This window comes from Podarcis muralis, chromosome 16 (genome assembly GCF_964188315.1).
Source record: "Podarcis muralis chromosome 16, rPodMur119.hap1.1, whole genome shotgun sequence".
Taxonomy (NCBI): Eukaryota; Metazoa; Chordata; class Lepidosauria; order Squamata; family Lacertidae; genus Podarcis; species Podarcis muralis.
In genome coordinates, this window is record NC_135670.1 from 570,146 (window position 1) to 594,904 (window position 24,759).

A 24,759-nucleotide genomic window follows, 5' to 3' on the forward strand; every position below is an offset into this window, starting at 1 on the left:
GGCTCACATTCCCCTGTCCTGCCCCCTTTATAAAGATCTGAGGAACGAGATCATCACCCCACTCCTACTTACCATCCCAGGCCGCCCATCTGGGGCCACATTGTTCTTTCTTTTATCAGATCAAAATGATCAGACAACAGCAAAGGTTGCTCGGTTTATCGAGGGCGCAATGAGATTAAGGGCCACTATCTGAACGATAATCTTGGTCATTTGATTGTCCTTTTTACCTATTGTTGTCTTTTTAATTGTATATATTGCTTGTTTTATGTTGCTATGGCCGTTGGCTAATGTGAATAAAGTTTATCTATCTATGGCATATAGGGATGCGGGTGGCGCTGTGGGTTAAACCACTGAGCCTAGGACTTGCCGATCAGAAGGTTGGCGGTTCGAATCCCCGCGACGGGGTGAGCTCTCGTTCTCGGTCCCTGCTCCTGCCCACCTAGCAGTTTGAAAGCACGTCAAAGTGCAAGTAGATAAATAGGTACTGCTCCAGCGGGAAGGTAAATGGCGTTTCCGTGCGCTGCTCTGGTTCGCCAGAAGCGGCTTAGTCCTGCTGGCCACATGACCCGGAAGCTGGACGCCGGCTCCCTTGGCCAGTAAAGCGAGATGAGCGCCGCAAACCCAGAGTCGGTCATGATTGGACCTAATGGTCAGGGGTCCCTTTAACCTTTACCTTATCTATGCCATCTTTGCCCCCTCAGGCGGGACGAGAGTCTGCCCCTCCGGGGGCGACAGCTGAGAATGGAGGAGGGAAGAAGAAGCAGAAGGAGAAAGAGCTGGATGAGTTGAAGAAGGAAGTGAATTTGGTAAGTCAAAGTGCTGGCTGTTTGGGGGAGCGCTGGGGTCAAGGCTTGGCATAAAGGCTGGTCAGTGGCCCCTCTAGCCCAGACTCCCCACAGTGGCCAAGTACCCCTAAGAAACTAGGGGTCCAGATAGACTGCCACTGGAGCTGGAGGCTCCATAAGAACAGAAGAAGAACATGCTGGATCAGGCCAAAGGGGGGGAGTCATGTAGTCCAGCCTCCTCTTCTCACAACAGCCAACCAATGGGAAGCCTCCAAGCAGGACCTGAGTGCGAAAGCAGCACTCGCCACAGGTGTTTTTCTGACAGTGGAGGGAGAAGATAGCCATTGTGGTTGGTCGCCTTATTATCCTCCATGATAAGGCTCCATGCTCAGGGATCTGTCAGGACCCACAGCAGTAGGTGGGAGAGAAATTTTAACGAGGAATGACCTTATTTGCACTTCTCAACCAATATGCGAACCAAAACACAACTGTCTTTCAAAATTCGCACTTATCCGAATTTTGCAATGCACTTCCCTACAAAACAAACTAGTGTGCAAAAATTCATATAGTGGGGGAAAGCATGTGGGGTGGGGAATGAATATATATACTAGTGAAAACAGCATACATTAAATTTGGGGGAAATGGCTTGCAAAAATATGCACCTTAAAATTGAATAACACAGAAATACTGTACATAAAAGAGAAATTTGTACTAAAAATGCTAAGAATTTAAAAAACCTCTCTCTCAAAACTGCTGCAGAACTGAAATCAATATTGCAATAATAATAATAATAATAAAGAACAGGGTTTTTTTCCTCCAGCTAAGTCCTGCTCAGTATAGACCTGCTGAAATGGATGGAAGCAAGTTAGTCATGCCTGTTAACTTCAGTAGGTCTACTTGGAGTAGGAACAGCACCACAAACAACTCTGAGAGAACTAAGACTGACCCCTGCAAGCAGGAAGAAGCCGCCCCTGTCCCTGCTGGGATGAGGGGGCAAAGTGACGAGGGTGGGGGGGTCATGGAGTGTGGTTTGCCCAAGGACCTCTGTGTGTGTCCGTCTCCTCCTCACAAGAGCAGCCAGGAGGAGAAAGATGCTTTGTGCGCTGACAGCGAGAAGGAATGTCTCTCCTCGGTTTCCCGGATCCTGTTCCTTTTCCGAGGACGTTCAGCTCTTCTGCCCCCCGCGACTAACAGCCTTTCTCTGCCCCCCCCCCTGTCCTTTCCTTCTCCTCTCTCCCCTTGCAGGATGACCACAAGCTGTCGCTGGACGAAATCAGCAGGAAGTACCAAGTGGACCTGTCCCGGGTGAGTCTGAGGGGACATTTGCTGCTCCTCTTTGCCTTGTACCCTCCAATGCATTTTGCCACTCTTGGGTTTCTGCATGGGGCGGGGCGGGTGAGTGGGTATCAAGGCATCCTGGCTTTCATTTATCCCATGGGGGGGGTTATATGCCGGCCTTCTGACCGGGGCTGAGTTTGCACCCATGTCCGGTGGCTCAATATGCCCAAGAACTTAGGAATTGAGATAGACTGCCCCTGGAGCTGGAGGCTCCATAAGGACAGAAGAATAGCCCAGTTCAAGTCAAAGGTCCTCCTACTCCAGCATCCTGCACTCTCCTCTTCTGCAATTTTCAGCAACTAATATTCATAAGCATTGCTGGCACCATTTTGGCTACTAGCCTAGGGTTTTTTTCCAATAAATCTGGGAACACTTTTCAACTTCTTCTTTTTAATACACATACATTTTTATTAGTTTTTCAACATACCATTTTCAACAGTAATTAAACATACTTTCATATCTTATACCATCTTTTTTTTTACTTCCATCAACCACATCTGAAAATTTCCCAAACTACTCACTAAATATACATTCCTTACTTCCACAATTACATTTAACTCATAACTAATATCTCTCTTCTTTCTCTACTTTGCAATGCTTCGTAAATCTCTCCTTACAAAACTTCTTGTAGTCCTGCTGGGACACTTTTCAACTTCAATAGGAATGGTAGGATTTTGTATGGGGATTGATTTGTGAATCTGGGGACTGCCCCCGGGAAATGGGGACTTTGGTAACCTCAGTCTCCTCTGTGAAGTCCTATCCTCCATAAAGCACAGGGCTGCCCCAAAGAATCCCGGGAAATATACAGTAGTTTGCCCCCTCACAGAACTACAATCCCCAGGATTCTGGGGTGGGGAATTGCTTTAAGTGTTTTTATGTAGTCGATGCTTCTTGCTTGCTTGTAGAATGGAGACATTTTGTGAAACCTCTGAATTTTGCATGGTTGGAAAGTCAAGAGCTGCAGCCTTTGGCCCCCGAGAAGTTAACTTCAAGGGAATGTGGCCCTTGGCCTCCCTCTGATTCCACCACACAGGTTAATATGCCCTCTCTTTTTCTCTTTCTTTGTCTCCTTCCATGCCAGGGCCTGACCAACACGCGGGCAGCAGAGATCCTGGCCAAGGATGGCCCCAACGCCTTGACCCCCCCTCCAACCACCCCAGAGTGGGTCAAGTTCTGCCGCCAGCTCTTCGGGGGGTTTTCCATCCTGCTGTGGATCGGGGCCATTCTCTGCTTCCTGGCCTACAGCATCCAAGCGGCAATGGAGGATGAGCCGGCCAACGACAACGTAAGTCTCGTGGCCCCCAGACAGGCAGCCCGAACCTGGCCCTCCAGCTGTTTTGGGACTACAACTCCCATCATCCCAGTGGTCAGGGATGATGGGAACTGTAGTCCCAAAACAGCAGGAGCACCAGGTTTGGGGATGCCTGCCCCCAAGAGGATAGGATCCCAACCCAGGCTGGCAGCAGCTCTCCAGGGGTTCAGAGAAGGGACATTGCCAGACCTACTTGGAAAAGAGGATTCTAGTCCTCATGGTTCTGACCAAAAGGTTGAAATAGGAATGAAGGAAGCTGCCTTAGATTGCGTCAGATAATTTGTCCATATAGATTAGTTCTGCCTACACCGACTGGCAGCAGCTCTCCAGGGTTTCAGGCAAGCGATGGTCACAGCAGCGCCTGGATAATTATTAATTTATTTGACAAATCTTATGCACCGCTTCATTTAAGAACAAAACAAAACTCAAAGCAGTTTCAAAAAAAAAATAAAACAGTAAAATTAGCAGTAAAAAAACAGTTAAAAGCAACTATTTAAAACATGCAAAAAACATTAAGATCAACAATAAGCTAAAAAACCAGGTTAAAGCACATGTCAGCATCTCTACATATCTAGGCAGGCTTGCCTAACAATAATGTTTTTAGCAGAAGCAGTACAGTGAAGGCGCATGGATGGTGTCAAGAGGCAGGGAGTTCCAAAGTCTGGGTGCTGCCACACTAAAAGAGTGATTTCTTACAAATGCAGAGCTAGTGCAGATCAAAGCAGTTGCGTGAGCCCAGGTGAGCTAAGGCAATATTGCAAATTGTTCCCAAATTGTTAAGGGCTTTGCATCCTGTTCGTAACCCCTCGAATTTTGCCCAGTATCACACATGTATCACACAGGTCAGGATAAAGGCAGAGGAGGCCCCCCTCACGGGTCAGACCCACATGGGCTGGGGTAGCCAGTGGGGTGCCCTCCGGAAGGGGCTGGACTCCAACACCCCCACAAGTCAACGTGGACGTTGCCCAGGGAGGGGGAGGACGGAGTCGGGAGTCGGCTGTCCAACAAGCTGCCTGATCTTGCAAGAAAAGCGTTGGGTGGGGCTTAGGAGGCGACTAACCTGTGGCCTCCCAGGTGTCGCTCGACTCCAGCTCCCATCCCCATCCCTGACCCCCTGGCCATGTGGGGTGGGGCTGGGGTCCACCCCTGACTTCGAGGGACTCCACCTCTGGTTTTTAAGCAGAGATCAGAGGGCCATCTGTCAGGGATTCTTTAGTTGTGATTCCTGCATATTTGGGGTTGGGCTGGATGACCTCTGAGGTCCCCTCCAATTCTAGAGTTCCATGATCATGCAGCTTAGCCTTGGAGATGTCTGGGGTGGGACCCACAAGCTTAACATGAGTCCACAGGGTGATGCAGCAGCAGAAAAAGCTAACACTATTCTAGGCTGCATCCACAGAAGCCTAGTTTCCAGATTGTGTTACTTTCATTGTTGTTAGCTGCTCTGAGCCCGGCTTCGGCTGGGGAGGGCGGGATATAAATATATTATTATTATTATTATTATTATTATTATTATTATTATTATTATTATCAAGGGAAGTAATAGGTAAAGGTAAAGGTGCTAGGTGGGCAGGAGCAGGGACCGAGCAACGGGAGCTCACCCTGTTACGGGGATTCGAACCACCAACCTTCTGATTGGCAAGTCCAAGGCTCTGTGGTTTAACCAACAGCACCACCCGCATCCCAAGAGAAGTAATAGGTAAAGGTACCCCTGCCCGTACAGGCCAGTCTTGACAGACTCTGGGGTTGTGCGCCCATCTCACTCAAGAGGCCGGGGGCCAGCGCTGTCCGGAGACACTTCCGGGTCACGTGGCCAGTGTGACAAAGCTGCATCTGGCGAGCCAGAGCCGCACACGGAAACGCCGTTTACCTTCCCGCCAGTAAGCGGTCCCTATTTACGGTATCTACTTGCACCCGGGGGTGCTTTCGAACTGCGCTGGGACCGAACAACGGGAGCGCACCCCGCCGCGGGGATTTGAACTGCCAACCTTTCGATCGGCAAGCCCTAGGCACTGAGGCTTTTACCCACAGCGCCACCCGCGTCCCTAAGAGAAGTAATAGTCCCACTCTATTCTGCCTTGGTCAGACAAACACCTGGAATACTGTGTCCAGTTCTGGGCAGCACAATTTAAGAAGGATGTTGACAAGCTGGAAGGGAGAACAAGATGATTGAGGGGCTGGGAAATAAGCCTTATGAGGAACGGTTGAAGGAGCTGGGCCTGTTTAGCCTGGAAAAGAGGAGACAGGAGAAAGGATAGCTTTGGGCGCCTTCCAACCCTCAGATTCCCGACCCTCCACGCACAGAGCAGCTGCTCAGTCACCAAGCTTTGGTATTTCGCTCTGTGTGGACAGCAGGCCTCAGAAACGGACAAAGGCTGCATTCGCTTGAGAATGTCCCTCCTGCCTTCTCAGCCAGGCAGAAGAGCGAGGGGCAAGGGGTTTTGAGGCAAGCAGCGCCATGCGCCCAAAAGGTCTTGGTCTCCGTCCAGCACCTTGGGGCAGGGTTATCCCAGGACGGGCTGGTCACTCCCTGGGTCATGCCAGAAGCCCCAGCCCACCTGCCACGGAGCAGGCGGGGAGGGTTCATCCTGTCCCCGGGGCGGTATTTGCAGCCCTGCATGCCTCGCCCTGTGTAGGGTTACAGTGTCAGACTTCCTGAACAGAAGGGGGGCCCAGGAAGGAGCCTCCAAAACAGAAGGCAGAGGATTTCGCGCTGGGCAAGAACGACCGTGCTGCTGGGCCCCTCACTTCTTCTTCTTCTTCTTGTTGAGTCGTTTAGTTGTGTCCGCCTCTTCGTGACCCCCTGGACCAGAGCACGCCAGGCCCTCCTGTCCTCCACTGCCTCCCTCATGCTGGTAGCTTCGAGAACACTGTCCCACCATCTCGTCCTCCATCGTCCCCTTCTCCTTGTGCCCTCCATCTTTCCCAACATCAGGCTCTTTTCCAGGGAGTCTTCTCTTCTCATGAGGTGGCCAAAGTCTTGGAGCCTCAGCTTCAGGATCTGTCCTTCCTGTGAGCACTCAGGGCTGATTTCCTTCAGAATGGATCACTTTGATCTTCTTGCAGTCCATGGGACTCTCCAGAGTCTCATAGAATCATAGAATCATAGAGTTGGAAGAGACCACAAGGGCCATCCAGCACCATAATTCAAAAGCATCTCCTCCAGCACCAGAATTCAAAAGCATCCATTCTTTGGCGATCAGCCTTCTTGATGGTCCAGCTCTCACTTCCATACATCACTACTGGGAAAACCATGGCTTGAACTATATGGGCCTTTGTCGGCAAGGTGATGTCTCTGCTTTTTAAGATGCCATATAAACCTCAAATTAATAAATGAGCAAGCAGATGAGGAACCTCGCCGTCCACCTTGGGCTGAGTCTGGCCTTTGGCCCAGCTAGCCTCGTATTTTCTACACCCACCGGCTGCAGCTGGTTTCTAACTTTCCCTCAGGAATTATTATTATTATTATTATTATTACACACCCTTTTCCCAGACTGGGACTCAAGGCTTACACAGATTAAAGCAGGCTTATTCAAAAAGCTAAAAGCATTTTCAGAGCCACACATTTGTGAATGGGGAGCTCTTACCGCCAGCTGATTTCCTTTGAGAAAAATCCCCTTTTAAAGAGGAATAAAGGAAGGAAAAGGCTTCCTTCTTCTCTTCCTTCTGACAAAAAATTCCCTCAGTGGCTTAAGAGAGACTCCCCTCAGAAGCCATTTTGGGGTCTGCTCTGTGGTAGATGGAAAAGCACAGATAAAGGGGGCTTATTCCGTGAGGAATTCATTTATTTTATTCATTTCACGAAATTTATATATCTCTTGACTATATATATATATATATATATATATATATATATATATATATATTACCTCAGTCACTTCCCATCCGTGAGAGAGAGAATCATGGAATTGTAAAGTTGGAAGGGACCCCAAGGATCATCTAGTCTGTCTGTCATTTTTTTGATTTTAGATTTTTAGATTTTAGATTTCCACTGATATTTTCTTTTTCCCTTCCCAGCTCTACTTGGGGGTGGTGCTGGCGGCCGTCGTCATCGTCACCGGCTGCTTCTCCTACTACCAAGAGGCCAAGAGCTCCAAAATCATGGACTCTTTCAAGAACATGGTGCCCCAGGTAAGAAGGCCCCGCCACGCGTCTCATATGTTTATTTTCATAGAACAGTGGAGCTGGATGGGACCCCCAAGGCTCATCTAGTCCACCCCCCTGAAATGCTCTTAAAAAAGAATTCTCCTCCCCCCACAACTTGGAACAAGGACTGCAGATGATCCCCTTCTTGATTCACACACTTAAGCAGCTTGATAATTTCGTTGTCCCCGAGAGGGGGCAATGACAATAAAGATATTATTATTATTATTATTATTATTATTATTATTATTATTATTGATAGCAAATATCACATCCATCTCATCCTCAGCCCTCCAGCTGCCAAATTTCTTTCCGTGCCTCCCTTTTTTCACATCCAGAGATTGTATTTTGATATTTTCAGCGCAAGGATGGCTTTGAAACAGGGTTGGAAACTAGAATAGGAGGAGATCAATGGCTGCTACCGTACAACAGGCATTCTCCACTGCCCTCTTGTGGTTGAGACAAGGCGCACTGTCGTTTTGCGTATTTACTTTTAAAAATGCGTTTGTTTTTTAATTAAAATATTGAAGCAGTTTGCACACACACACACACACACACAGAGAGAGAGAGAGAGAGAGAGAGAGAGAGAGAGAGAGAGAATGATTTCCTATTGGAAGACTGGACAAACGCTAGAACATTAGCCGTGGTGAAGTTTTTATCGGTGGTTGCAAGAACCAACGATCCCTATCTTTAAGTCTGAACAAAATGCTTGTTTAACCTGGAGGTAGGCTGTTGGAATTGTGCATTGCTTTGCAATGATTTTTCCGGTCTCTGGACCATAATAAAGATTGATTGATTGATTGATTGATTGATTGATTTTAGGGCAAGTAAATCCCTCTGGTCAAGGCTGCCTCTTTTGTGCCAGCTTCAGTTCTTCCCAGGAATTATTGGTTTTTAATGATTGTAGAATCATAGAAATGTATAGTTGGGGGGTTGCCCCTCCAGCAGATATCCTGCACATGCAGCCCACTACCAAAATCAGCACAATCGCTTTTGTGACTTTTGTGACTTGTCCCCACAAAACACTTCATCACAGTTTCTTCCTATCTGGTCAAAGGGCCTCTGCTGCACAATACCAAATGTAAGAATTCACTGATCAATGTGTCTCTGTACTGGCTCACTGGAAAACTTCAGAAATTCATCTAGACCTGTGAGCTCAGCTCCTCAGCAGCCCCTCTGCCTGAGGAATAATCCCTTGCATCCTGATACCTGAGTGCCGGACAGGTAGCCATTCCAGAAATACCAAACCCAGATGAAGACAAAAGGGTGGGATGAACTTGGCTGGGAAACAGGGAAGTGTAAAGATCTCTTTTGTTCCACTTGATGGGTGTTTGGTGGAGGGCAAGGGGAACCATGGGGCAGGGTCCAGGATGCTCAGATTACGGCCGCCATACCTCCCCTTTCATGATGTAACCGTGATGTATGAGTGATGTAGTGGGGGGGGTGTAACATGGGGATTAGCAGCTAATAAAAGTTCGGGGGCTCTGTTGTTTGGGGCTTCCATCTTGTTCCACCTGGTGGCAGGTGGGAGTCCTGTCACGACAGTCTTCAATCAAGACCAAGCCGACTGGCTGCTGTTTTGCTCTGGTATTCCTGGCTGGTCTCCTTGTTTTTTCCAAGGGAGCCCTCAGATTTCTCCGTTAACAACGTTTTGTGCTTTTAAAATGTGCAAACTTGGGGGTCAAGTACAGGATGGAGGCAGCACCTTGAATGGCATTCACCTACAGCCCTGGTTGCCAATGTAGGGCACACACCCCACAGTGAGGCAATTTGATTTTTAAAGGGAAGCAATTCAAGAATGAGTTATTCACAGTGAATGGGAGCTCACTTTTTGAATAATAAGAATTACATGTCAGGATTTTAGGGATGCTGAGGTGGGGCGTGGCCACAAAAAGGCTGGGAACCACTGACCCACAGGATTGACACCATCTTGTCCCCACAGCAAGCCCTGGTGATCCGGGAAGGGGAGAAGAACCAGATCAATGCGGAGAACGTGGTGGTCGGGGACCTGGTGGAGGTGAAAGGAGGAGACCGGGTTCCTGCGGACCTCAGAATCATCTCCTCGCATGGCTGCAAGGTGAGGGCGGCCGAGAGGGAAACAGCGCAAGGGAAGACCCCAGGGGGAATAAAAATCAATTATTATTTTTAATTTAAAAAATCAGATTTTTAAAATAAAATGCTTTCACAGGAAAAATTTTCTAAAGATCGTTTTCTATTTAAGTTACATTATAGTTCAAAGGCTATTCATCAGGAAATAAGGGTTTGTTTTAAGTTTTTCATGTGTGCTAAAACTCAGTCTAAGGTTTATACACGCACACACACACACAAGGCGGGATGCGGGTGGCGCTGTGGGTAAAAGCCTCAGCGCCTAGGGCTTGCCGATCGAAAGGTCGGCGGTTCAAATCCCCGCGGCGGGGTGCGCTCCCGTTGTTCGGTCCCAGCGCCTGCCAACCTAGCAGTTCGAAAGCACCCCCGGGTGCATGTAGATAAATAGGGACCGCTTACTGGCGGGAAGGTAAACGGCGTTCCGTGTGCTGTGCTGGCTCGCCAGATGCAGCTTCGTCACACTGGCCACGTGACCCGGAAGTGTCTCCGGACAGCGCTGGCCCCCGGCCTCTTGAGTGAGATGGGCACACAACCCTAGAGTCTGTCAAGACTGGCCCGTACGGGCAGGGGTACCTTTACCTTTACCTTATATATATATATACAGTGGACGCTCAGGTTGCGAACTGCGCATGCACGGGTTGTGATTTGGTGCATGCGCAACCACCGAAACCCAGATGTACCGTTCCGGTAGTTCTGGGTTCGGTGTGGTGCGCAACCTGAAAACATGCAACCTGAAGCATCTGTAACCTGAGGTATGACTGTATATATAATGTTTAACCACATCAGTTAACAAACATGGATACATATGCTATAATGTTATTGCTTTAGTTAAATAAATGGTTTAACTTGTTATTAAGGAAATGATTGGTTTTCTCCTTCCGATAACGTACAGCAGAAAGGTTGCCTAAATATATGCAGTTAACTTCTTAAACCTCACAATAATTTCATAATTATCTGTCTATGTATTTCTAATAGTATAACCAAATCAGTAATTTTTGATATAACTGTAAAAACTACTCTGACAATTTATTATTCCAAAAATGAAACCTTCACCTGGTTGTAAATATTAAGATTATACCAACAAGAATGAGTCTTTCTGTAAAAAAGAAAAGAAAAAAAAAATTTAAATCAAGTCTTACTGACTAGTGATTTAAATCGTGATTTAAATTGATTTGATTTAAATCAAATCCACCTTGGAAGGCCGAGCAGCGAGGTGCAAAATATAGAATCAAAGAACTGTAGAGTTTGAAGTGAGACTCATCTAGTCCCATTCCCTGCAAAACGCTGAAATAAATAAAATCATCAAACCATCGATTCTAGCACGCATGGGGCCACGCAAATGATATAATTTGGCATCAGAATGATTGGCAATCGTAATTGTATTATGATTTGGCATTGTTATAATGAGGCTATTAGTGAATCATTGTAATTGAAAACTAATAATAATTATTATTATATATAAAAAGAAAATAAATGCATATGTCGCCTCTCATGGAAGGAGGGGCAGGATATAAACCCAGTCGGTAAATACCGTATTTTCCAGCGTATAAGACTACTGGGCATATAAGACGACCCCCCAACTTTTCCAGTTAAAATATAGAGTTTGGGATATACTCGCCGTATAAGACTACCCCTCTTCCATCGCACACCAAATAAAAATTTAAAAAACCAGTTTCCAGTCCGGCTCGGAAATCTGCTCCACTTCCCAGTGGCCGGGGGCTTTTGGGGCCAATTTTCAAGCGTATTTCTGCTTCATCTAGAGAGCTTGGTGTCCTCTGATTTAATTTGCTGTCGTTTTATCCTTTGGTGGGGAGTTGCTGCAGGAGCTGCTGCTGTAGCTGGTGTATAAGACGACCCCCGACTTTTGAGAAGATTTTCCTGGGTTAAAAAGTAGTCTTATACGCCAGAAAATACAGTGTTAGGGGAAATACACAAACACCCATGTCATGCAGCTTTTCCTGTTGTCTCGTGCAGGTGGATAACTCCTCCCTGACGGGCGAGTCGGAACCACAGACCCGTTCTCCGGAGTTCACCCACGAGAACCCGCTGGAGACCCGGAACATCTGCTTCTTCTCCACCAACTGCGTGGAAGGTGAAAGGGCAAGGGGGGATGGAGGGGGGCGAGGAAAAGCAGAGAACGGACCCACTTCACACACCCCACAGGAAGATCAGACCTGGACATCATAATCTTTACTGCCAGGCTGCAGGAATCGCTGCCTCCGCCATCCCTGGGCATTCCCCATGACACGCTGAATTGCACCCAGACCCTGCCCAGCTTATTCATTCATTAATTCATCTATTCGTTTGCTAGTTCATGTCAAAATTGATCCAATAGCAGAGTGGACACACACACACACACACACACACACACACACACACACACAAATTTAATGAAGAAATACACACACACATGTATACACACACAAACACATAACGTATTTTTCGCTCCATAAGACGCACCTAGTTTTTAGAGGAGGAAAACAAGAAAAAAAATATTCTGAACGAAACAGTGGATGTATGATTTTTGTGGTTCATGCTGTGGCCACAGACATGTGATCTGATGGTGAATTTGAGGTGACCCAATGCAAAAATCCTGAGGATCCATGTGGATCCATGCTTTGTAACCATGTTTTTGCACCATTGCGGCCCCATGAAACAGTGGGTGCGTGATTTTTTTGGTGCAGCTGTAGCCATGGACATGCTATGTGATCTGATGGTGAATTTGGGGTGACCCAATGCAAAAATCCTGAGGATCCATGGGCTTTTACCTCCCCCCTCCCAGGCAGCCTCCTTTATCTCTAGCGTCCCTTATCTCTCTCCCCAATCGGCAAACGATCAGCGGCTTTGTTTCAACACCCACTTCCCTCTTTCAAAAAAAATATAAAAAAATAAGGCATGATCTGCTTTTCTCCCCTGGGCAATTCAGCTCCAGGGACCACACATTTGCTCCATAAGACGCACAGACACTTCCCCTTACTTTTTAGGAAGAAAAAAGTGTGTCTTATGGAGTGAAAAATACGTGTGTGTGTGTGTGTATGCAAATTTAATGAAGAAAGAAGTGAAAGAGAAACCAAGGAGGGGAAGGAATAAAAAATAAAATGGTGGGAGAGAAAGATCACCACACATTTAAAATACAAGAACCATTGTTTTTGTGGTCTGAACATTCTTTTTTCCTGGCTGATATTCCCCACAGGATTTAGGTAGGTTTCAGAATCTCAGGTTTACCTGAGAAACCCAGGAACCAGGCATGCCCCAGAACATAAGAATATAAAGAGAGTCTGGCTTCAGGATCAGGCCATCTCAGCTCGCATCCTGTTCTCACAGTAGCAAAAAGCCCCTCAGAACCCAGGGATGTGGATAGACTGCCTCTGGAGCTGGAGGTTCCATAAGATCTTAGGAACCTGGCTTCTGGATCAGGCCAAAGGGGGCCCATCTAGCCCAGGATCCTGTCCTGAGAAAAGGCCCCAAAGGGAGCCCTGCAAGCAGGATCCGATCACAGCAGAAGTGAAAGAGAAACAAAGTTTTCAGGGAAGGGAAGTTTTAGTGTTTAGGGAAGTTTTTAATGATTGGTGTTTTAATGTGTTTTTAATCTCTGTTGGAAGCTGCCCAGAGTGGCTGGGGAAACCCAGCCAGATGGACAGGGTACAAATAATAAATTATTATTATTATTATTATTATTATTATTATTATTATTATTACTACTACTACTACTACTACAGCCCTCTTCCTTCTTGCAGTTTCCAGCAAATGGTATTCAGAAGGTGGAGGCAGAGTATAGCTAGCCATCAATATTCCCTTCTCCTCCCTGAGTTTGTCCAATCCTCCTTTAAAGGATCCTGTGGCAGGGAGTTCCACAGTTTAACCATGTGACGCCCCCAGAACCAGCAACCTCTCCCCGATGGGGAGGAAAAATAAACCTCTTCCCTTTCCCTCCCGTCCTGCGCAGGCACCGCCCGGGGCATCGTCATCTCGACCGGGGACCGGACGGTGATGGGCCGCATCGCCTCCCTGGCGTCCGGCCTGGAGGTGGGCCGCACCCCCATCGCCATGGAGATCGAGCACTTCATCCGCATCATCACGGGGGTGGCCGTCTTCCTGGGCATGTCCTTCTTCATCCTCTCCCTCATCCTGGGCTACACCTGGCTGGAGGGGGTCATCTTCCTCATTGGCATCATCGTGGCCAACGTCCCCGAAGGACTCCTGGCAACCGTCACGGTAGGCTCAGAACTAGGTTCTGGGGGGCACTGGGGGGCTGTGGAAAAGGAGGCCAACAATATACAGTGGTCCCTCGCGGTGGCGAGGCTGCATGCTCCACTACTGGGGGTGGAGAGTAGGCGGGGGCATGGCTGGCCCCCCCAGAGAGTGTGGTTGTGCCCGGGGGTGTGGCGCGTGCCCGCGGGTGTGGTATGCCACCTGCGAGGGCATGGCGCGCCGTCCACAGGGGCGTGGAGGATGTTCTGGGGGTGTGGTGCCCAGAGTGGCTGGGGGAACTCAGCCAGATGGGCGGGGTATAAATAATATATTATTATTATTATTATTATTATTATTATTATTATTAGTCTGTGGGTGCGGGGCGCCTGGCACCCGGTGGTGTGTGTGGCGTGTGGGGGGGCCACTGCGATGGCACCCTACCAGAATAGTGGTGCCAGGGGCAGTCCACTCCCTCCACACCCCCGTTCCTCTGCCAGTGGTACCTCAGTTTACGAACTTAATCCGTTCTGGAAGTCCGTTCTTAAACTGAAACCGTTCTTCAACCGAGGCACACTTTCCCTAATGAGGCCTCCCGCCACCAGTGCCATCCCACCGTTCAGATTCCATTCTTGGACCGAGGTAAAGTTCACAAACCGGGACACCACAGTCATGCCTCATGTTACGTCCGCTTCAAGTTATGTTCTTTCAGGTTACGTTCCACGGCAGACCAGAAGTACCGGAAAGGGTTACTTCCAGGTTTCAACGCTTGCGTAGGCACGCAAAATGACATCACACAAATGCGCAGAAGTGACGAATTGCAACCTGCACGTGCGCATATGCGCCGCTCTGGGTTATGTTCTTTTCATTTTGCGAACGGACCTCTGGAACGGATCCCGTTCGCAACCAGAGGTAGCACTGTACTTCGGTTTTGTGGAGTTTGTAAACTAAATTGTTCTTATGCAGGACTGTTCTTAAACTGAGGTACCACTGTATCTGGAGGGCTGTAAAATGTGCCCTAGAGGAATGTTCCCAGAATGGAGGCAGGATATGCTTCCAAAAACCAGCGGCTGGAAAACAAAGGAGGGAAAAGGGCTTTGGTGCTCAGATCCCGCGTACGGGTTTCCCCAAAGGGGCACCCGGTTGGCCACTGTGAAGCCTCTCCCTTTTTTCAATCCTTGCTTGACCCTCTCCCCTCCGCCCGGCAGGTGTGCTTGACCCTGACCGCCAAGCGCATGGCCCGCAAGAACTGCCTGGTGAAGAACCTGGAGGCCGTGGAGACGCTGGGCTCCACCTCCACCATCTGCTCCGACAAGACGGGGACCCTCACCCAGAACCGCATGACCGTGGCCCACATGTGGTTCGACAACCAGATCCACGAGGCAGACACCACCGAGGACCAGTCCGGTGAGCGGGGGGCAAGGGGGGCACATGGGGGGAAAGAGCTGCTGTTGGGAAGCAGGGTGGGAGGGGAGTTGGTCTGGGGTGCCCCCGTGACCCCACAGCTTTCAAATCAGGACTGAACCCCTTTCCCTCCAGAGTGTCTGGAGGTGGTTGGAGGATGGATGGCAGCTAACAGATTGAGGTTGAATTCTGACAAGACAGAAGTGCTGTTTTTGGGGGACAGGAGGCGGGCAGGTGTGGAAGACTCCCTGGTCCTGAATGGGGTAACTGTGCCCCTGAAGGACCAGGTGCGCAGCCTGGGAGTCATTTTGGACTCACAGCTGTCCATGGAGGCGCAGGTCCATTCTGTGTCCCGGGCAGCTGTCTCCCAGCTCCATCTGGTACGCAGGATGAGACCCTCCCTGCCCGCAGACTGTCTGGCCAGAGTGGTACATGCTCTAGTTATCTCCCGCTTGGACTACTGCAATGCACTCTATGTGGGGCTACCTTGGAAGGTGACCCAGAAACTGCAATTAATCCAGAATGCGGCAGCTAGACTGGAGACTGGGAGCGGCCGCCGAGACCACATAACACCGGTCTTGAAAGACCTACATTGGCTCCCAGTACGTTTCTGAGTGTTGGTGTTGACCTTTAAAGCCCTAAACGGCCTCAACCCAGTAGACCTGAAGGAGCGTCTCCATCCCCATCTTTCTGCCCGGACACTGAGGTCCAGCTCTGAGGGCCTTCTGGCGGTTCCCTCATTGCGAGAAGCCAAGTTACAGGGAACCAGGAAGAGGGCTTTCTCGGTAGTGGTGCCCGCCCTGTGGAACGCCCTCCCACCAGATGTCCAAGAGAAAAATAACTACCAAACTTTTAGAAGACATCTGTTTAGGGAACTTTTAGAAGGCAGCCCTGTTTAGGGAAGCTTTCAATGTTTGATGTATTACTGTATTTTAATATTTTGTTGGAAGCCTCCCCCAGTCTAAAACACAGCGTGTTCCCCCCCCCCCCCGCAGGTTAACATAAATAGATGCTGGCAACCAGGCAGCCCCATCCCACGCTCCCACTTTGGGGCATAGCAGTCAAGGTTTCCCTTTTATAAAGGGAAATTCCCTTATTCCGAATAGGATTCCTTGCAAGAAAAATGAAAAGTTGGCAGCTATGCTTTGGGGACTCATTGTTACCGCCTGTCTGAGGCCCCAGTGGTACCTGCTCACAGTATCAGCTCCCCCCTCCCCCGCCATACTCCGCTCTTCAAATAACTCTGAGCCCCCACCCCCTGGTTCTCTCCCCTCAGGAGCCACGTTTGACAAGCGCTCGCCCACGTGGACCGCCCTGGCGCGGATCGCCGGCCTCTGCAACCGGGCCGTCTTCAGAGCAGGGCAGGACAAGGTCCCCATCTCTAAGGTACGGGGGGGGGGCAGCAGAGGGAGGTCGGATTCAGCCTCCAGAAAACCTGGGAAGAACTCGGTAGCCCCCACAAGGTTTAACCGATTGTTAAACCACCCTGGGAATTGTAGCTCTGGGGTCTCATCTTCCGTTCCAAGTTGGCGGTGCGTTCATACGCTGCGGCTCTGAGCTCCGTGTAATCTCACTGCATACAAGTTGTACAAGTGATAAAGTATTTCAATTTCAATTTATTTCAATTTCCTAAGGCTGTCTGCACCCTTAATGAACTACAGTTCCCAGAGATTCTTTGCAGAAAGCCATGACTGGTATCATAGCGCTTTAAATGTGAATGTGGCCCTATACTTCCCAGAGTTCCCTGGGAAGAAGAGTTGGCTGTTGAGCCACTCTGGGAATTATAGCGCTGGGAGGTGGAATTGGGGGGGTTTCTTAATGACTCTCTTCACCCTTAACAAACTACAGTTCCCGGGATTCTTTGGAGGAAGCCATAAACTGTTTAAAGTGAGATGGTAGCTCTTTGCGTGAGTGGTGCAGACGCCACAGACCCCTTACTCACCCTCTTGTTTCAAATTGCATCACTGCATGTGGAGCCAAAAGAGGACACTTCCCTCCAAGCCACCTTGTGGGGGGCAGTAGACTTCCTCCCCTGACCCCCTTCCTTCCTTCCTTCCTTCGCCCCCTCTCTCTCTGCTAGAGGGACACGGCGGGGGACGCCTCAGAGTCCGCCCTCCTGAAATGCATCGAGCTCTCCTGTGGGTCCGTCAAGAAGATGCGCGACAGGAATCCCAAAGTGACGGAGATCCCTTTCAACTCCACCAACAAATACCAGGTTGGACATGTTTGTGTGTGCGTGGCAGTGGTGGTGCAGTGGTTAGAGCATGGGTAGGCAAACTAAGGCGCAGGGGCCAGATCCAGCCCAATCGCCTTCTAAATCTGGCCCATGGACGATCCGGGAATCAGCATGTTTTTACATGAGTAGAATGTGCCCTTTTATTTAAAATACATCTCTGGGTTATTTGTGGGACACAGGAATTCATTCATTTCCCCCCCTCCCAAAATAGTCTGGCCCCCCACAAGATCAGAGGGACAGTGGACCGGCCCCCTGCTGAAAAAGTTTGCTGGGTTAGAGTGTTAGGCTAGGACTTGGGGGAGATGCAGGTTCGAATCCCCCTGGGCCATGAAGCTCACTGGTTTGTGACCTGGGGGGGGCAGCCCCCGCCTCTCTCAGCCTAACCTACCTCACACTGGACACATGGGGGTGGGTGGGGGGCTGTCACAGTCTCCATATCCTTGGGGCTACAGGTGGTTTTCACAGTTTCCCACTTTTATTGTGTCTGCCCCTGTTTTTATACTGCTGGGTATTGGCATTTTTTAATTAGAAAACCCCCTAAGCCACTGCAGGGACCTTTGGACTGAACAGCATTTTAAAAAATGAAGTTTGTAAGTTAATAAAGCAAGTCTTTGCTTTGCCTTGGAGCTCAGAGGGGTCAGTCCCCAAAGGCAGAGACTAGGAAGAACTCCCTGAAACAAGATCAGAATAATGACGTCCCTTTTTTAAACTGGGATTTCTCCCCTTAACTCTGAATCTGTTTATTCAACCCAGTGCTATGAGTGAAATGGCTGTGAAGGTCCGCTAGAGGGGGCCAGAGCTTGGCTTAATGGCAGAGGGGGGGTCAGGGCCATCAAAAAGACCCCTCCCCCTTGCAATCTTCAGTTCACACATGCATTTTTGTCTCCTGGATTCGGCCTGAGAGGACGAGATGAGGTGGTGTTCCTTGCACAGCCACCACCTCTGAAGCCAGGAGGAAGCTGAGTTCTCCTCACTGAGCTTTTAAGAGCCACTGAGAGCTGTGTTTTCACTCTGGGAAAACTCTGTGCTCAAAGAAAGTCAGACTATCCTCCCCCAGGGCCAGGGCCTTCTCAGTGGTGGCTCCGACCTGGTGGACTGCTCTGTCCCATGAGACCAGGGCCCTGCAGGATTTAAGCTCCTTCCGCTGGGCCTGTAAGACAGAGCTATTCCACCTGGCTTTCAATCTGAACTTAGCCTGATCTTTTATTCCCCTTCCTTCCCTTTTTATGAAGATTCCCTGCTCTGGGATCCCACAGCTAATTCTCCCCTGGTCTCCTCGCTGGCCCAAATAGGACCAATTCAGCCAGCTAGCCCTGGCAATCATCTAATGTTTATTAGTTGGACTTTCCCCCTAAATTGATTTTTGAGCCCTGAATTTATTGTTATTCACATTTTATACTGTATACTATGCTGGTTTTTGTAGCATCAATTAAGTGTTTTAAATTTGTTGTTAGCCGCCCTGAGCCCGGTTTTCTGAACACAGAAGGGCAGGGTATAAATAAAAATTTATTTACTATTTATTTAAATGCTGAAATGCAGCAGGAGCACGGGAACATATTTCACGGCATGGACAAAGGGCATCACGGACGCCGTCCAGAGGAGCTCTGCTAGTTGTCCCCTGTGTGACAGAGGCGTGTTGCTGCTCCCATGCAGAGGGGCGGTAGACACCCTCCTGCTTTTGACTTTCAGGCATCTCCCGAATGCCTTTTTTGACCAACAGGCCTGTCTGAGCCTCTCTCTTTTGGACCACTCATTTTACCGATTGTTTTGTACTGTTTTTAACTCTGCACAGCGCCCTAATATTTCAGTACAGTCATACCTCGGGTTACAGATGCTCAGGTTGCGTGTTTTCAGGATACAGGTGCGCCGAAACCCGGAAGTACCAGAATGGGTTACTCTTCCGGGTTTCGGCGCTCGCACATGCGCAGAAGCACTGAATCACGTTCGCAAGCCGAGCGTCCACTGTATATAAACAATGGCATAGAAATCCTTTTACAAATAAAAGTTTTATTCAGGAACCCCAACTAAGGAATCCCTGGCATTTGGCCACCCAAGAGCCCCTTTGGCTTCAGAATAGACCTCCACTCAGATATCTCTCTTCCCCGCTTCTCCCTCCTGCTCCAGCTCTCCATCCATGAGCTGGAAGACAAGCCCAACGGCTACGTCCTGGTGATGAAGGGAGCCCCTGAGAGGATCCTCGACCGCTGCTCCAACATCCTCTTGCAAGGCCAGGAGGTGCCGCTCGACGAGGAGATGCGGGACGCCTTCCAGAACGCCTACCTTGAGCTGGGGGGGCTAGGCGAGAGAGTGCTGGGTGAGGAGGCCGGGGAGGTGGGGATAGGGAGGGGGGTTGGGAGTGAGAGTGCCCCAGAGAGGCAAAGAAAGCACATGATGAATGCATGCGGATCTCTCGAATGGAGTGCGATGACTATTGTGAGAATTTAGAAACTCACAACAACTTCTGACACCACGTTGCACTATTGCTCAGGGAAATTGTGGCAGAAATTTCCAGCATTTGCTCCTTTGTTCCATGCCTGGAACAGAAATTATTCCACTGGGTACAACCAGCGTTCGCTGTTGTTGTTTTCAAATTGAAACAATAACTCATTGATTACCGTATTTTTCGCTCTATAAGACACACCAGACCATAAGACGCACCTAGTTTTTGGAGGAGGAAAACAAGAAAAAAAATATTCTGAATCCCAGAAGCCAGAACAGCAAGAGGGATCTGGCTTCTGGGATAGCCCCTTGCTGTCCTGGCTTATGGAATAGCCATGCGCAGCCTCTCCCAGGCAGCGGGAAGACTCCCCCTGCCCTCAAGAGGCTGCGTGCGGCTAAGCCAGATCGCTGCGCAGCGATCCCTCTTGCTGTCCTGGCTTATGGGGTAGCCGCGCAAAGCCTCTTCCGGGCAGTGGGAGGAAGGCTCCCCCAAGAGCCGTGCTCCCTTTAAAGAGCCGTTTGGAGCGTGTGTGCGGCTCTTGGGGGCTTTTCCCCAAGGAAGGAGAAGGGCAGCCGTTCTCCCTCTTCAGGGAAAAGCTCCCAAGAGCCGCACACACGCTCCACGCGGCTCTTTAAAGGGAGCGCTGAGCAGAGCCTCCCGCCTGCATTTGCTCCATAAGACGCACACACATTTCCCCTTACTTTTTAGGAGGGGAAAAGTGCGTCTTATAGTGCGAAAAATACAGTATTTCCCCCTGCATTGTGTTTCATAGAATTGTAGTGTTGGTAATCCAGACCAGACCCCTGCAATGGAGGAATCACAGCTAAAGAGTGCTGTATTGTTTTTCACACTTGATTGGAAGCCGCCCAGAGTGGCTGGGGAAACTCAGCCAGATGGGTGGGGTATAAATAATAAATTATTATTATTATTGTTATTGTTACTAAAGAAAGATCTGTGACAGGTGGCTGTCCAGCCTCTGTTTAGCCCGTTCCGCTGTTGAACAGCTCTTGCCATCAGAGAGTTATTCCTTTGCACTCAAACAAAGTGTGCATAATAACACAACAATAACTTATTTAATTACATAAAAAACCCCCCGCCACTGTCGACATCAAGACAGATAACATTGTTTTATTGCCCGAAGGCAAACTGCAGCTCAGTGGAACAGATGCAGAGGGGGAAGGGGCTATGAGGTGGGGTGGGCTGCTGGCAACGGAGCTTTTTCTGTGTGGGGGAGCAGAGGGGGCGAGTTCTTGGGGTCTTACTCTCCCTCCGTCCGTCTCCGCAATCCCACAGGTTTCTGCCATTACAACCTCCCCGAAGACCAATTCCCCCGAGGCTTCAAGTTTGACGCGGACGAAGTCAACTTCCCCACCAGCAACCTCTGCTTTGTGGGGCTCATGTCCATGATTGACCCGCCTCGGGCCGCTGTGCCGGATGCCGTGGGGAAGTGCCGGAGCGCCGGGATTAAGGTCAGCCATGCTGGGGAGACGGGCTCCATCTTCTGCCCTCCCTCTCCCCACCCCATACACCCCAGAGAAAGCAACTGGGAGACCAGAGGCGAATCCCCCACTTGGCTGTTGGCCACCACTGCCTCTTGTGACAGAAGGAGGACTCGACTTTAGAGTTACCAGACGGATTTGCAGATCTGTCCCCGGACAAATGCCGTCCCTGGAATGTCCCCAGATTTGCAAATCTGTCCCCGGGAAACATGGCAGTGGAAGTCTCAGCAGCCCAGAGCCAGCCTGGTAGCACACTTGGCTCTGGCTGGCTTCAGGAGCTGCTCACTGCTGTGGCACTCATCATTTTTCCTCTCTGGAAGTCCCCATATGATGTGTCTTGTGCGCAACACATCATATGGGGACTTCTGGAGCGGAAAAATGGCGGGTGCCACAGCCACGACCAGCTCCTGAAGCCAGCCAGAGCCTACTGTGCTACCAACAGCCAACTGGCCACAACTCCTGAGTCTCCCCTGATCTGTCAAAAGAAAGGGGGAAGGGGGGAAATTGGGGGAGGCTTGGGAGTCACGGGCGGGCAGCGCGCCATTGCCCAGGAGGGGCGCAAGGCATGCGGTTTCTCTGCTGGGCAAGGTGCAAAGCCCTTCTTTCGCACCCTGTGAGACATAAATGCACCTGGATTTATATTCAGATGCTAGGATACAGATGATAAGGAAAACAGGAAGACACAATGAGAGATAAAGGAGGTTCTGTAGGATTGGTGGAAGTCAATGTCTTGTTGTTGTTGTTTTAGTGTTTATAGTATTAACTTGTAAGATACGGATTTGTTGTTGTTTTGTTTTTTTAGTTGTTGTTCATTTCTTTAGTTTTCGAATGTTGGTTTTGGTGTGGTGTATTGTTATTTTTCAATATTTTTCGTGTTGTTGTTGTGTGGAAAATACTAATAAAATTTATTTATTTTTAAAAAACTGGGCAATGGCGCGCCAACTGCCCATGACTTCCAAGCCTCCCCCAATCTCCTGCCCCCTTCCCCCTTTGTTTTGACTGATCAGGGGAGGCTCGGGAGTCGTGGCCAGCCGGCCATTGACCAGTTTTTTTATATATATACAATATGCATGTGTGCCTGGGCCCAGGGTCTTTTGCCTCACCATCTCCACTACTCACACTGTTGCTACTCAGCTTCCCCCCCAAAAAAGTGTCCCCGGATTCATTGAAGAAAATCTGGTAACCATACACTTTATCTCTCCTTCATCTTGCAACCTTTGGCTTCACTGGACGAGGGTTTTGTCCTGACTGCTGCCTCTGCCCCTGTTTCCCCAGGTGATTATGGTGACCGGCGACCACCCCATCACCGCCAAGGCCATTGCCAAGGGGGTGGGCATCATCTCTGAGGGGAACGAGACGGTGGAGGACATCGCTGACCGCCTCAACATCCCCGTCAACCAGGTCAACCCCAGGTAGGCCAGCGCTTCCGTCCCTGGGCAGCCCCCGCTTCCCCTCCTGGCCTCCTCCAGCCAGGTATCTCGTGGGCTTCCTTCGCCAATGTGGAGAACCAGTGTGGTGTAGTGGTTAAGAGCGGTGGACTCGTAATCTGGTGAACCGGGTCCGCGTCTCCGCTCCACATGCAGCTGCTGGGTGACCTTGGGCCAGTCACACTTCTCTGAAGTCTCTCAGCCTCACTCACCTCACAGAGTGTTTATTGTGGGGGAGGAAGGGAAAGGAGATTGTGAGCAACTTTGAGATTCCTTCGGGTAGTGATGAAGCGAGATATCAAATCCAAACTCCTCCTCCTCCTCTTCTTCTTCTTCTTCTTCTTCCTCCTCCTCCTCTTCCTCCCTGGCCCCCTCTCCTCGCAGGGAAGCCAAGGCTTGTGTGGTCCACGGATCGGACCTCAAAGACATGACCTCTGAGCAGCTGGACGAGATCCTCAAGAACCACACGGAGATTGTCTTTGCCCGCACCTCCCCACAGCAGAAGCTCATCATCGTGGAAGGTTGCCAGAGGCAGGTGAGGCAGATGCTCTTGTTTTCATTTTCTGCCAGGTACCCAATAATTTTATTTTACTGTTTACCAATGCTATTTGCCAGTTTGCAAGGGGAACCCGCTCTGAGTCCTTCCAGGACCTTGCGGTTACGAGCCTGGATACCTGGATACTAGTAGAAGAGAACTCATGACAGCTTCAAGTGAATATTCTCTCCTGTGAAAAGACTGAGGAAAGCCGGACATTTAGAGACATTTTCCCTAGGAGTTGCTTTATATGACCCTGCAAGGATCTTCGGAGGCCTTTCCCCATGTGCCTCCTATACGAGAGGTCAGGAGAGTGGCAACATGAGAAGGGGCCTTTTCTGTGGTGGCTCCCCAATTGTGGAATGCTCTCTCAGTGAGACTTGCTTGGCGCCTTCACCACATATGTTTAGGTGCCAGGCGGAAACATGTCTTCGGCACCTGGCCATTGGCTGATTAAACAATCATTGGCCTTTTAAATGCATTTGTGGAAGAAGGGTTCTTGATTTGTTTCTGTTTTATTAGGTATTTTGTGGTCTCATTTTGTATTTTCATTTTGTGAACTGCCCTGTGATCTTCAATTGAAGGGTGCATACAAATTTTAATAATAATAATAATAATAATAATAATAATAATAATAATAATAATAATAATACAGTCATACCTCGGGTTACAGACGCTTCAGGTTACGTTTTTTCGGGTTACAGACCCACCAAAATCCGGAAGTACCGGAACAGGTTACTTCCGGGTTTCGGCAGTCGCACATGCACAGAAGTGCCGTATCACAACCCGCATGTTCACAGATGCGCTGCTGCAGGTTGCGAACGTGCATCCCTCATGGATCACGTTCGCAACCCAAGCGTCTACTGTAATAATAATAATAGCAACAATAATACTAATACTAATAATATTTGGGTCAATGCTTCCTGAGCCACTTTCCCCCATGTCTACCACATACATCAGACACTGTAGATCCTCTCATTCTGCACCTTCTCCCAACGTCTGGCGCTGACCCCCTTTCCCCCCTCCTGTTCTTCAGGGGGCCATCGTGGCAGTGACCGGGGACGGGGTGAACGACTCGCCCGCCTTGAAGAAGGCCGACATTGGCATCGCCATGGGAATCGCCGGCTCCGACGTCTCCAAGCAGGCTGCGGACATGATCCTCCTGGACGACAACTTTGCCTCCATCGTTACGGGGGTGGAGGAAGGTGGGTGGAAGGGGCGCCCAGTCGAGCCAGGAGGCCCTGCTGCCCCTCCTTCGCCCGTCTCTCTAACCCCCTCTCCCCATATGTGCCCACCCAACTGATTTATCAGTTTTGTTTAGGCAAGCCTGTCCAGGCATGTAGAAC

General features: G+C 49.5%; 1 protein-coding gene across 1 annotated transcript in view; it reads left to right on the forward strand.

The window, feature by feature from the left end:
* Positions 1-24,759, forward strand: part of LOC114586449 (sodium/potassium-transporting ATPase subunit alpha-2) — a 44,860-nt gene that overhangs the window by 9,305 nt on the left and 10,796 nt on the right. The window contains exons 2-16 of the mRNA XM_028709914.2: positions 702-806; positions 2,031-2,090; positions 3,205-3,408; positions 7,453-7,566; positions 9,521-9,655; positions 11,659-11,776; positions 13,631-13,899; positions 15,081-15,279; positions 16,553-16,662; positions 17,357-17,491; positions 19,637-19,826; positions 21,246-21,421; positions 22,727-22,863; positions 23,263-23,413; positions 24,450-24,618. Coding sequence (XP_028565747.1) covers positions 702-806; positions 2,031-2,090; positions 3,205-3,408; positions 7,453-7,566; positions 9,521-9,655; positions 11,659-11,776; positions 13,631-13,899; positions 15,081-15,279; positions 16,553-16,662; positions 17,357-17,491; positions 19,637-19,826; positions 21,246-21,421; positions 22,727-22,863; positions 23,263-23,413; positions 24,450-24,618 — 2,272 coding nt within the window. The remainder of the gene's footprint in view (positions 1-701; positions 807-2,030; positions 2,091-3,204; positions 3,409-7,452; positions 7,567-9,520; positions 9,656-11,658; positions 11,777-13,630; positions 13,900-15,080; positions 15,280-16,552; positions 16,663-17,356; positions 17,492-19,636; positions 19,827-21,245; positions 21,422-22,726; positions 22,864-23,262; positions 23,414-24,449; positions 24,619-24,759) is intronic.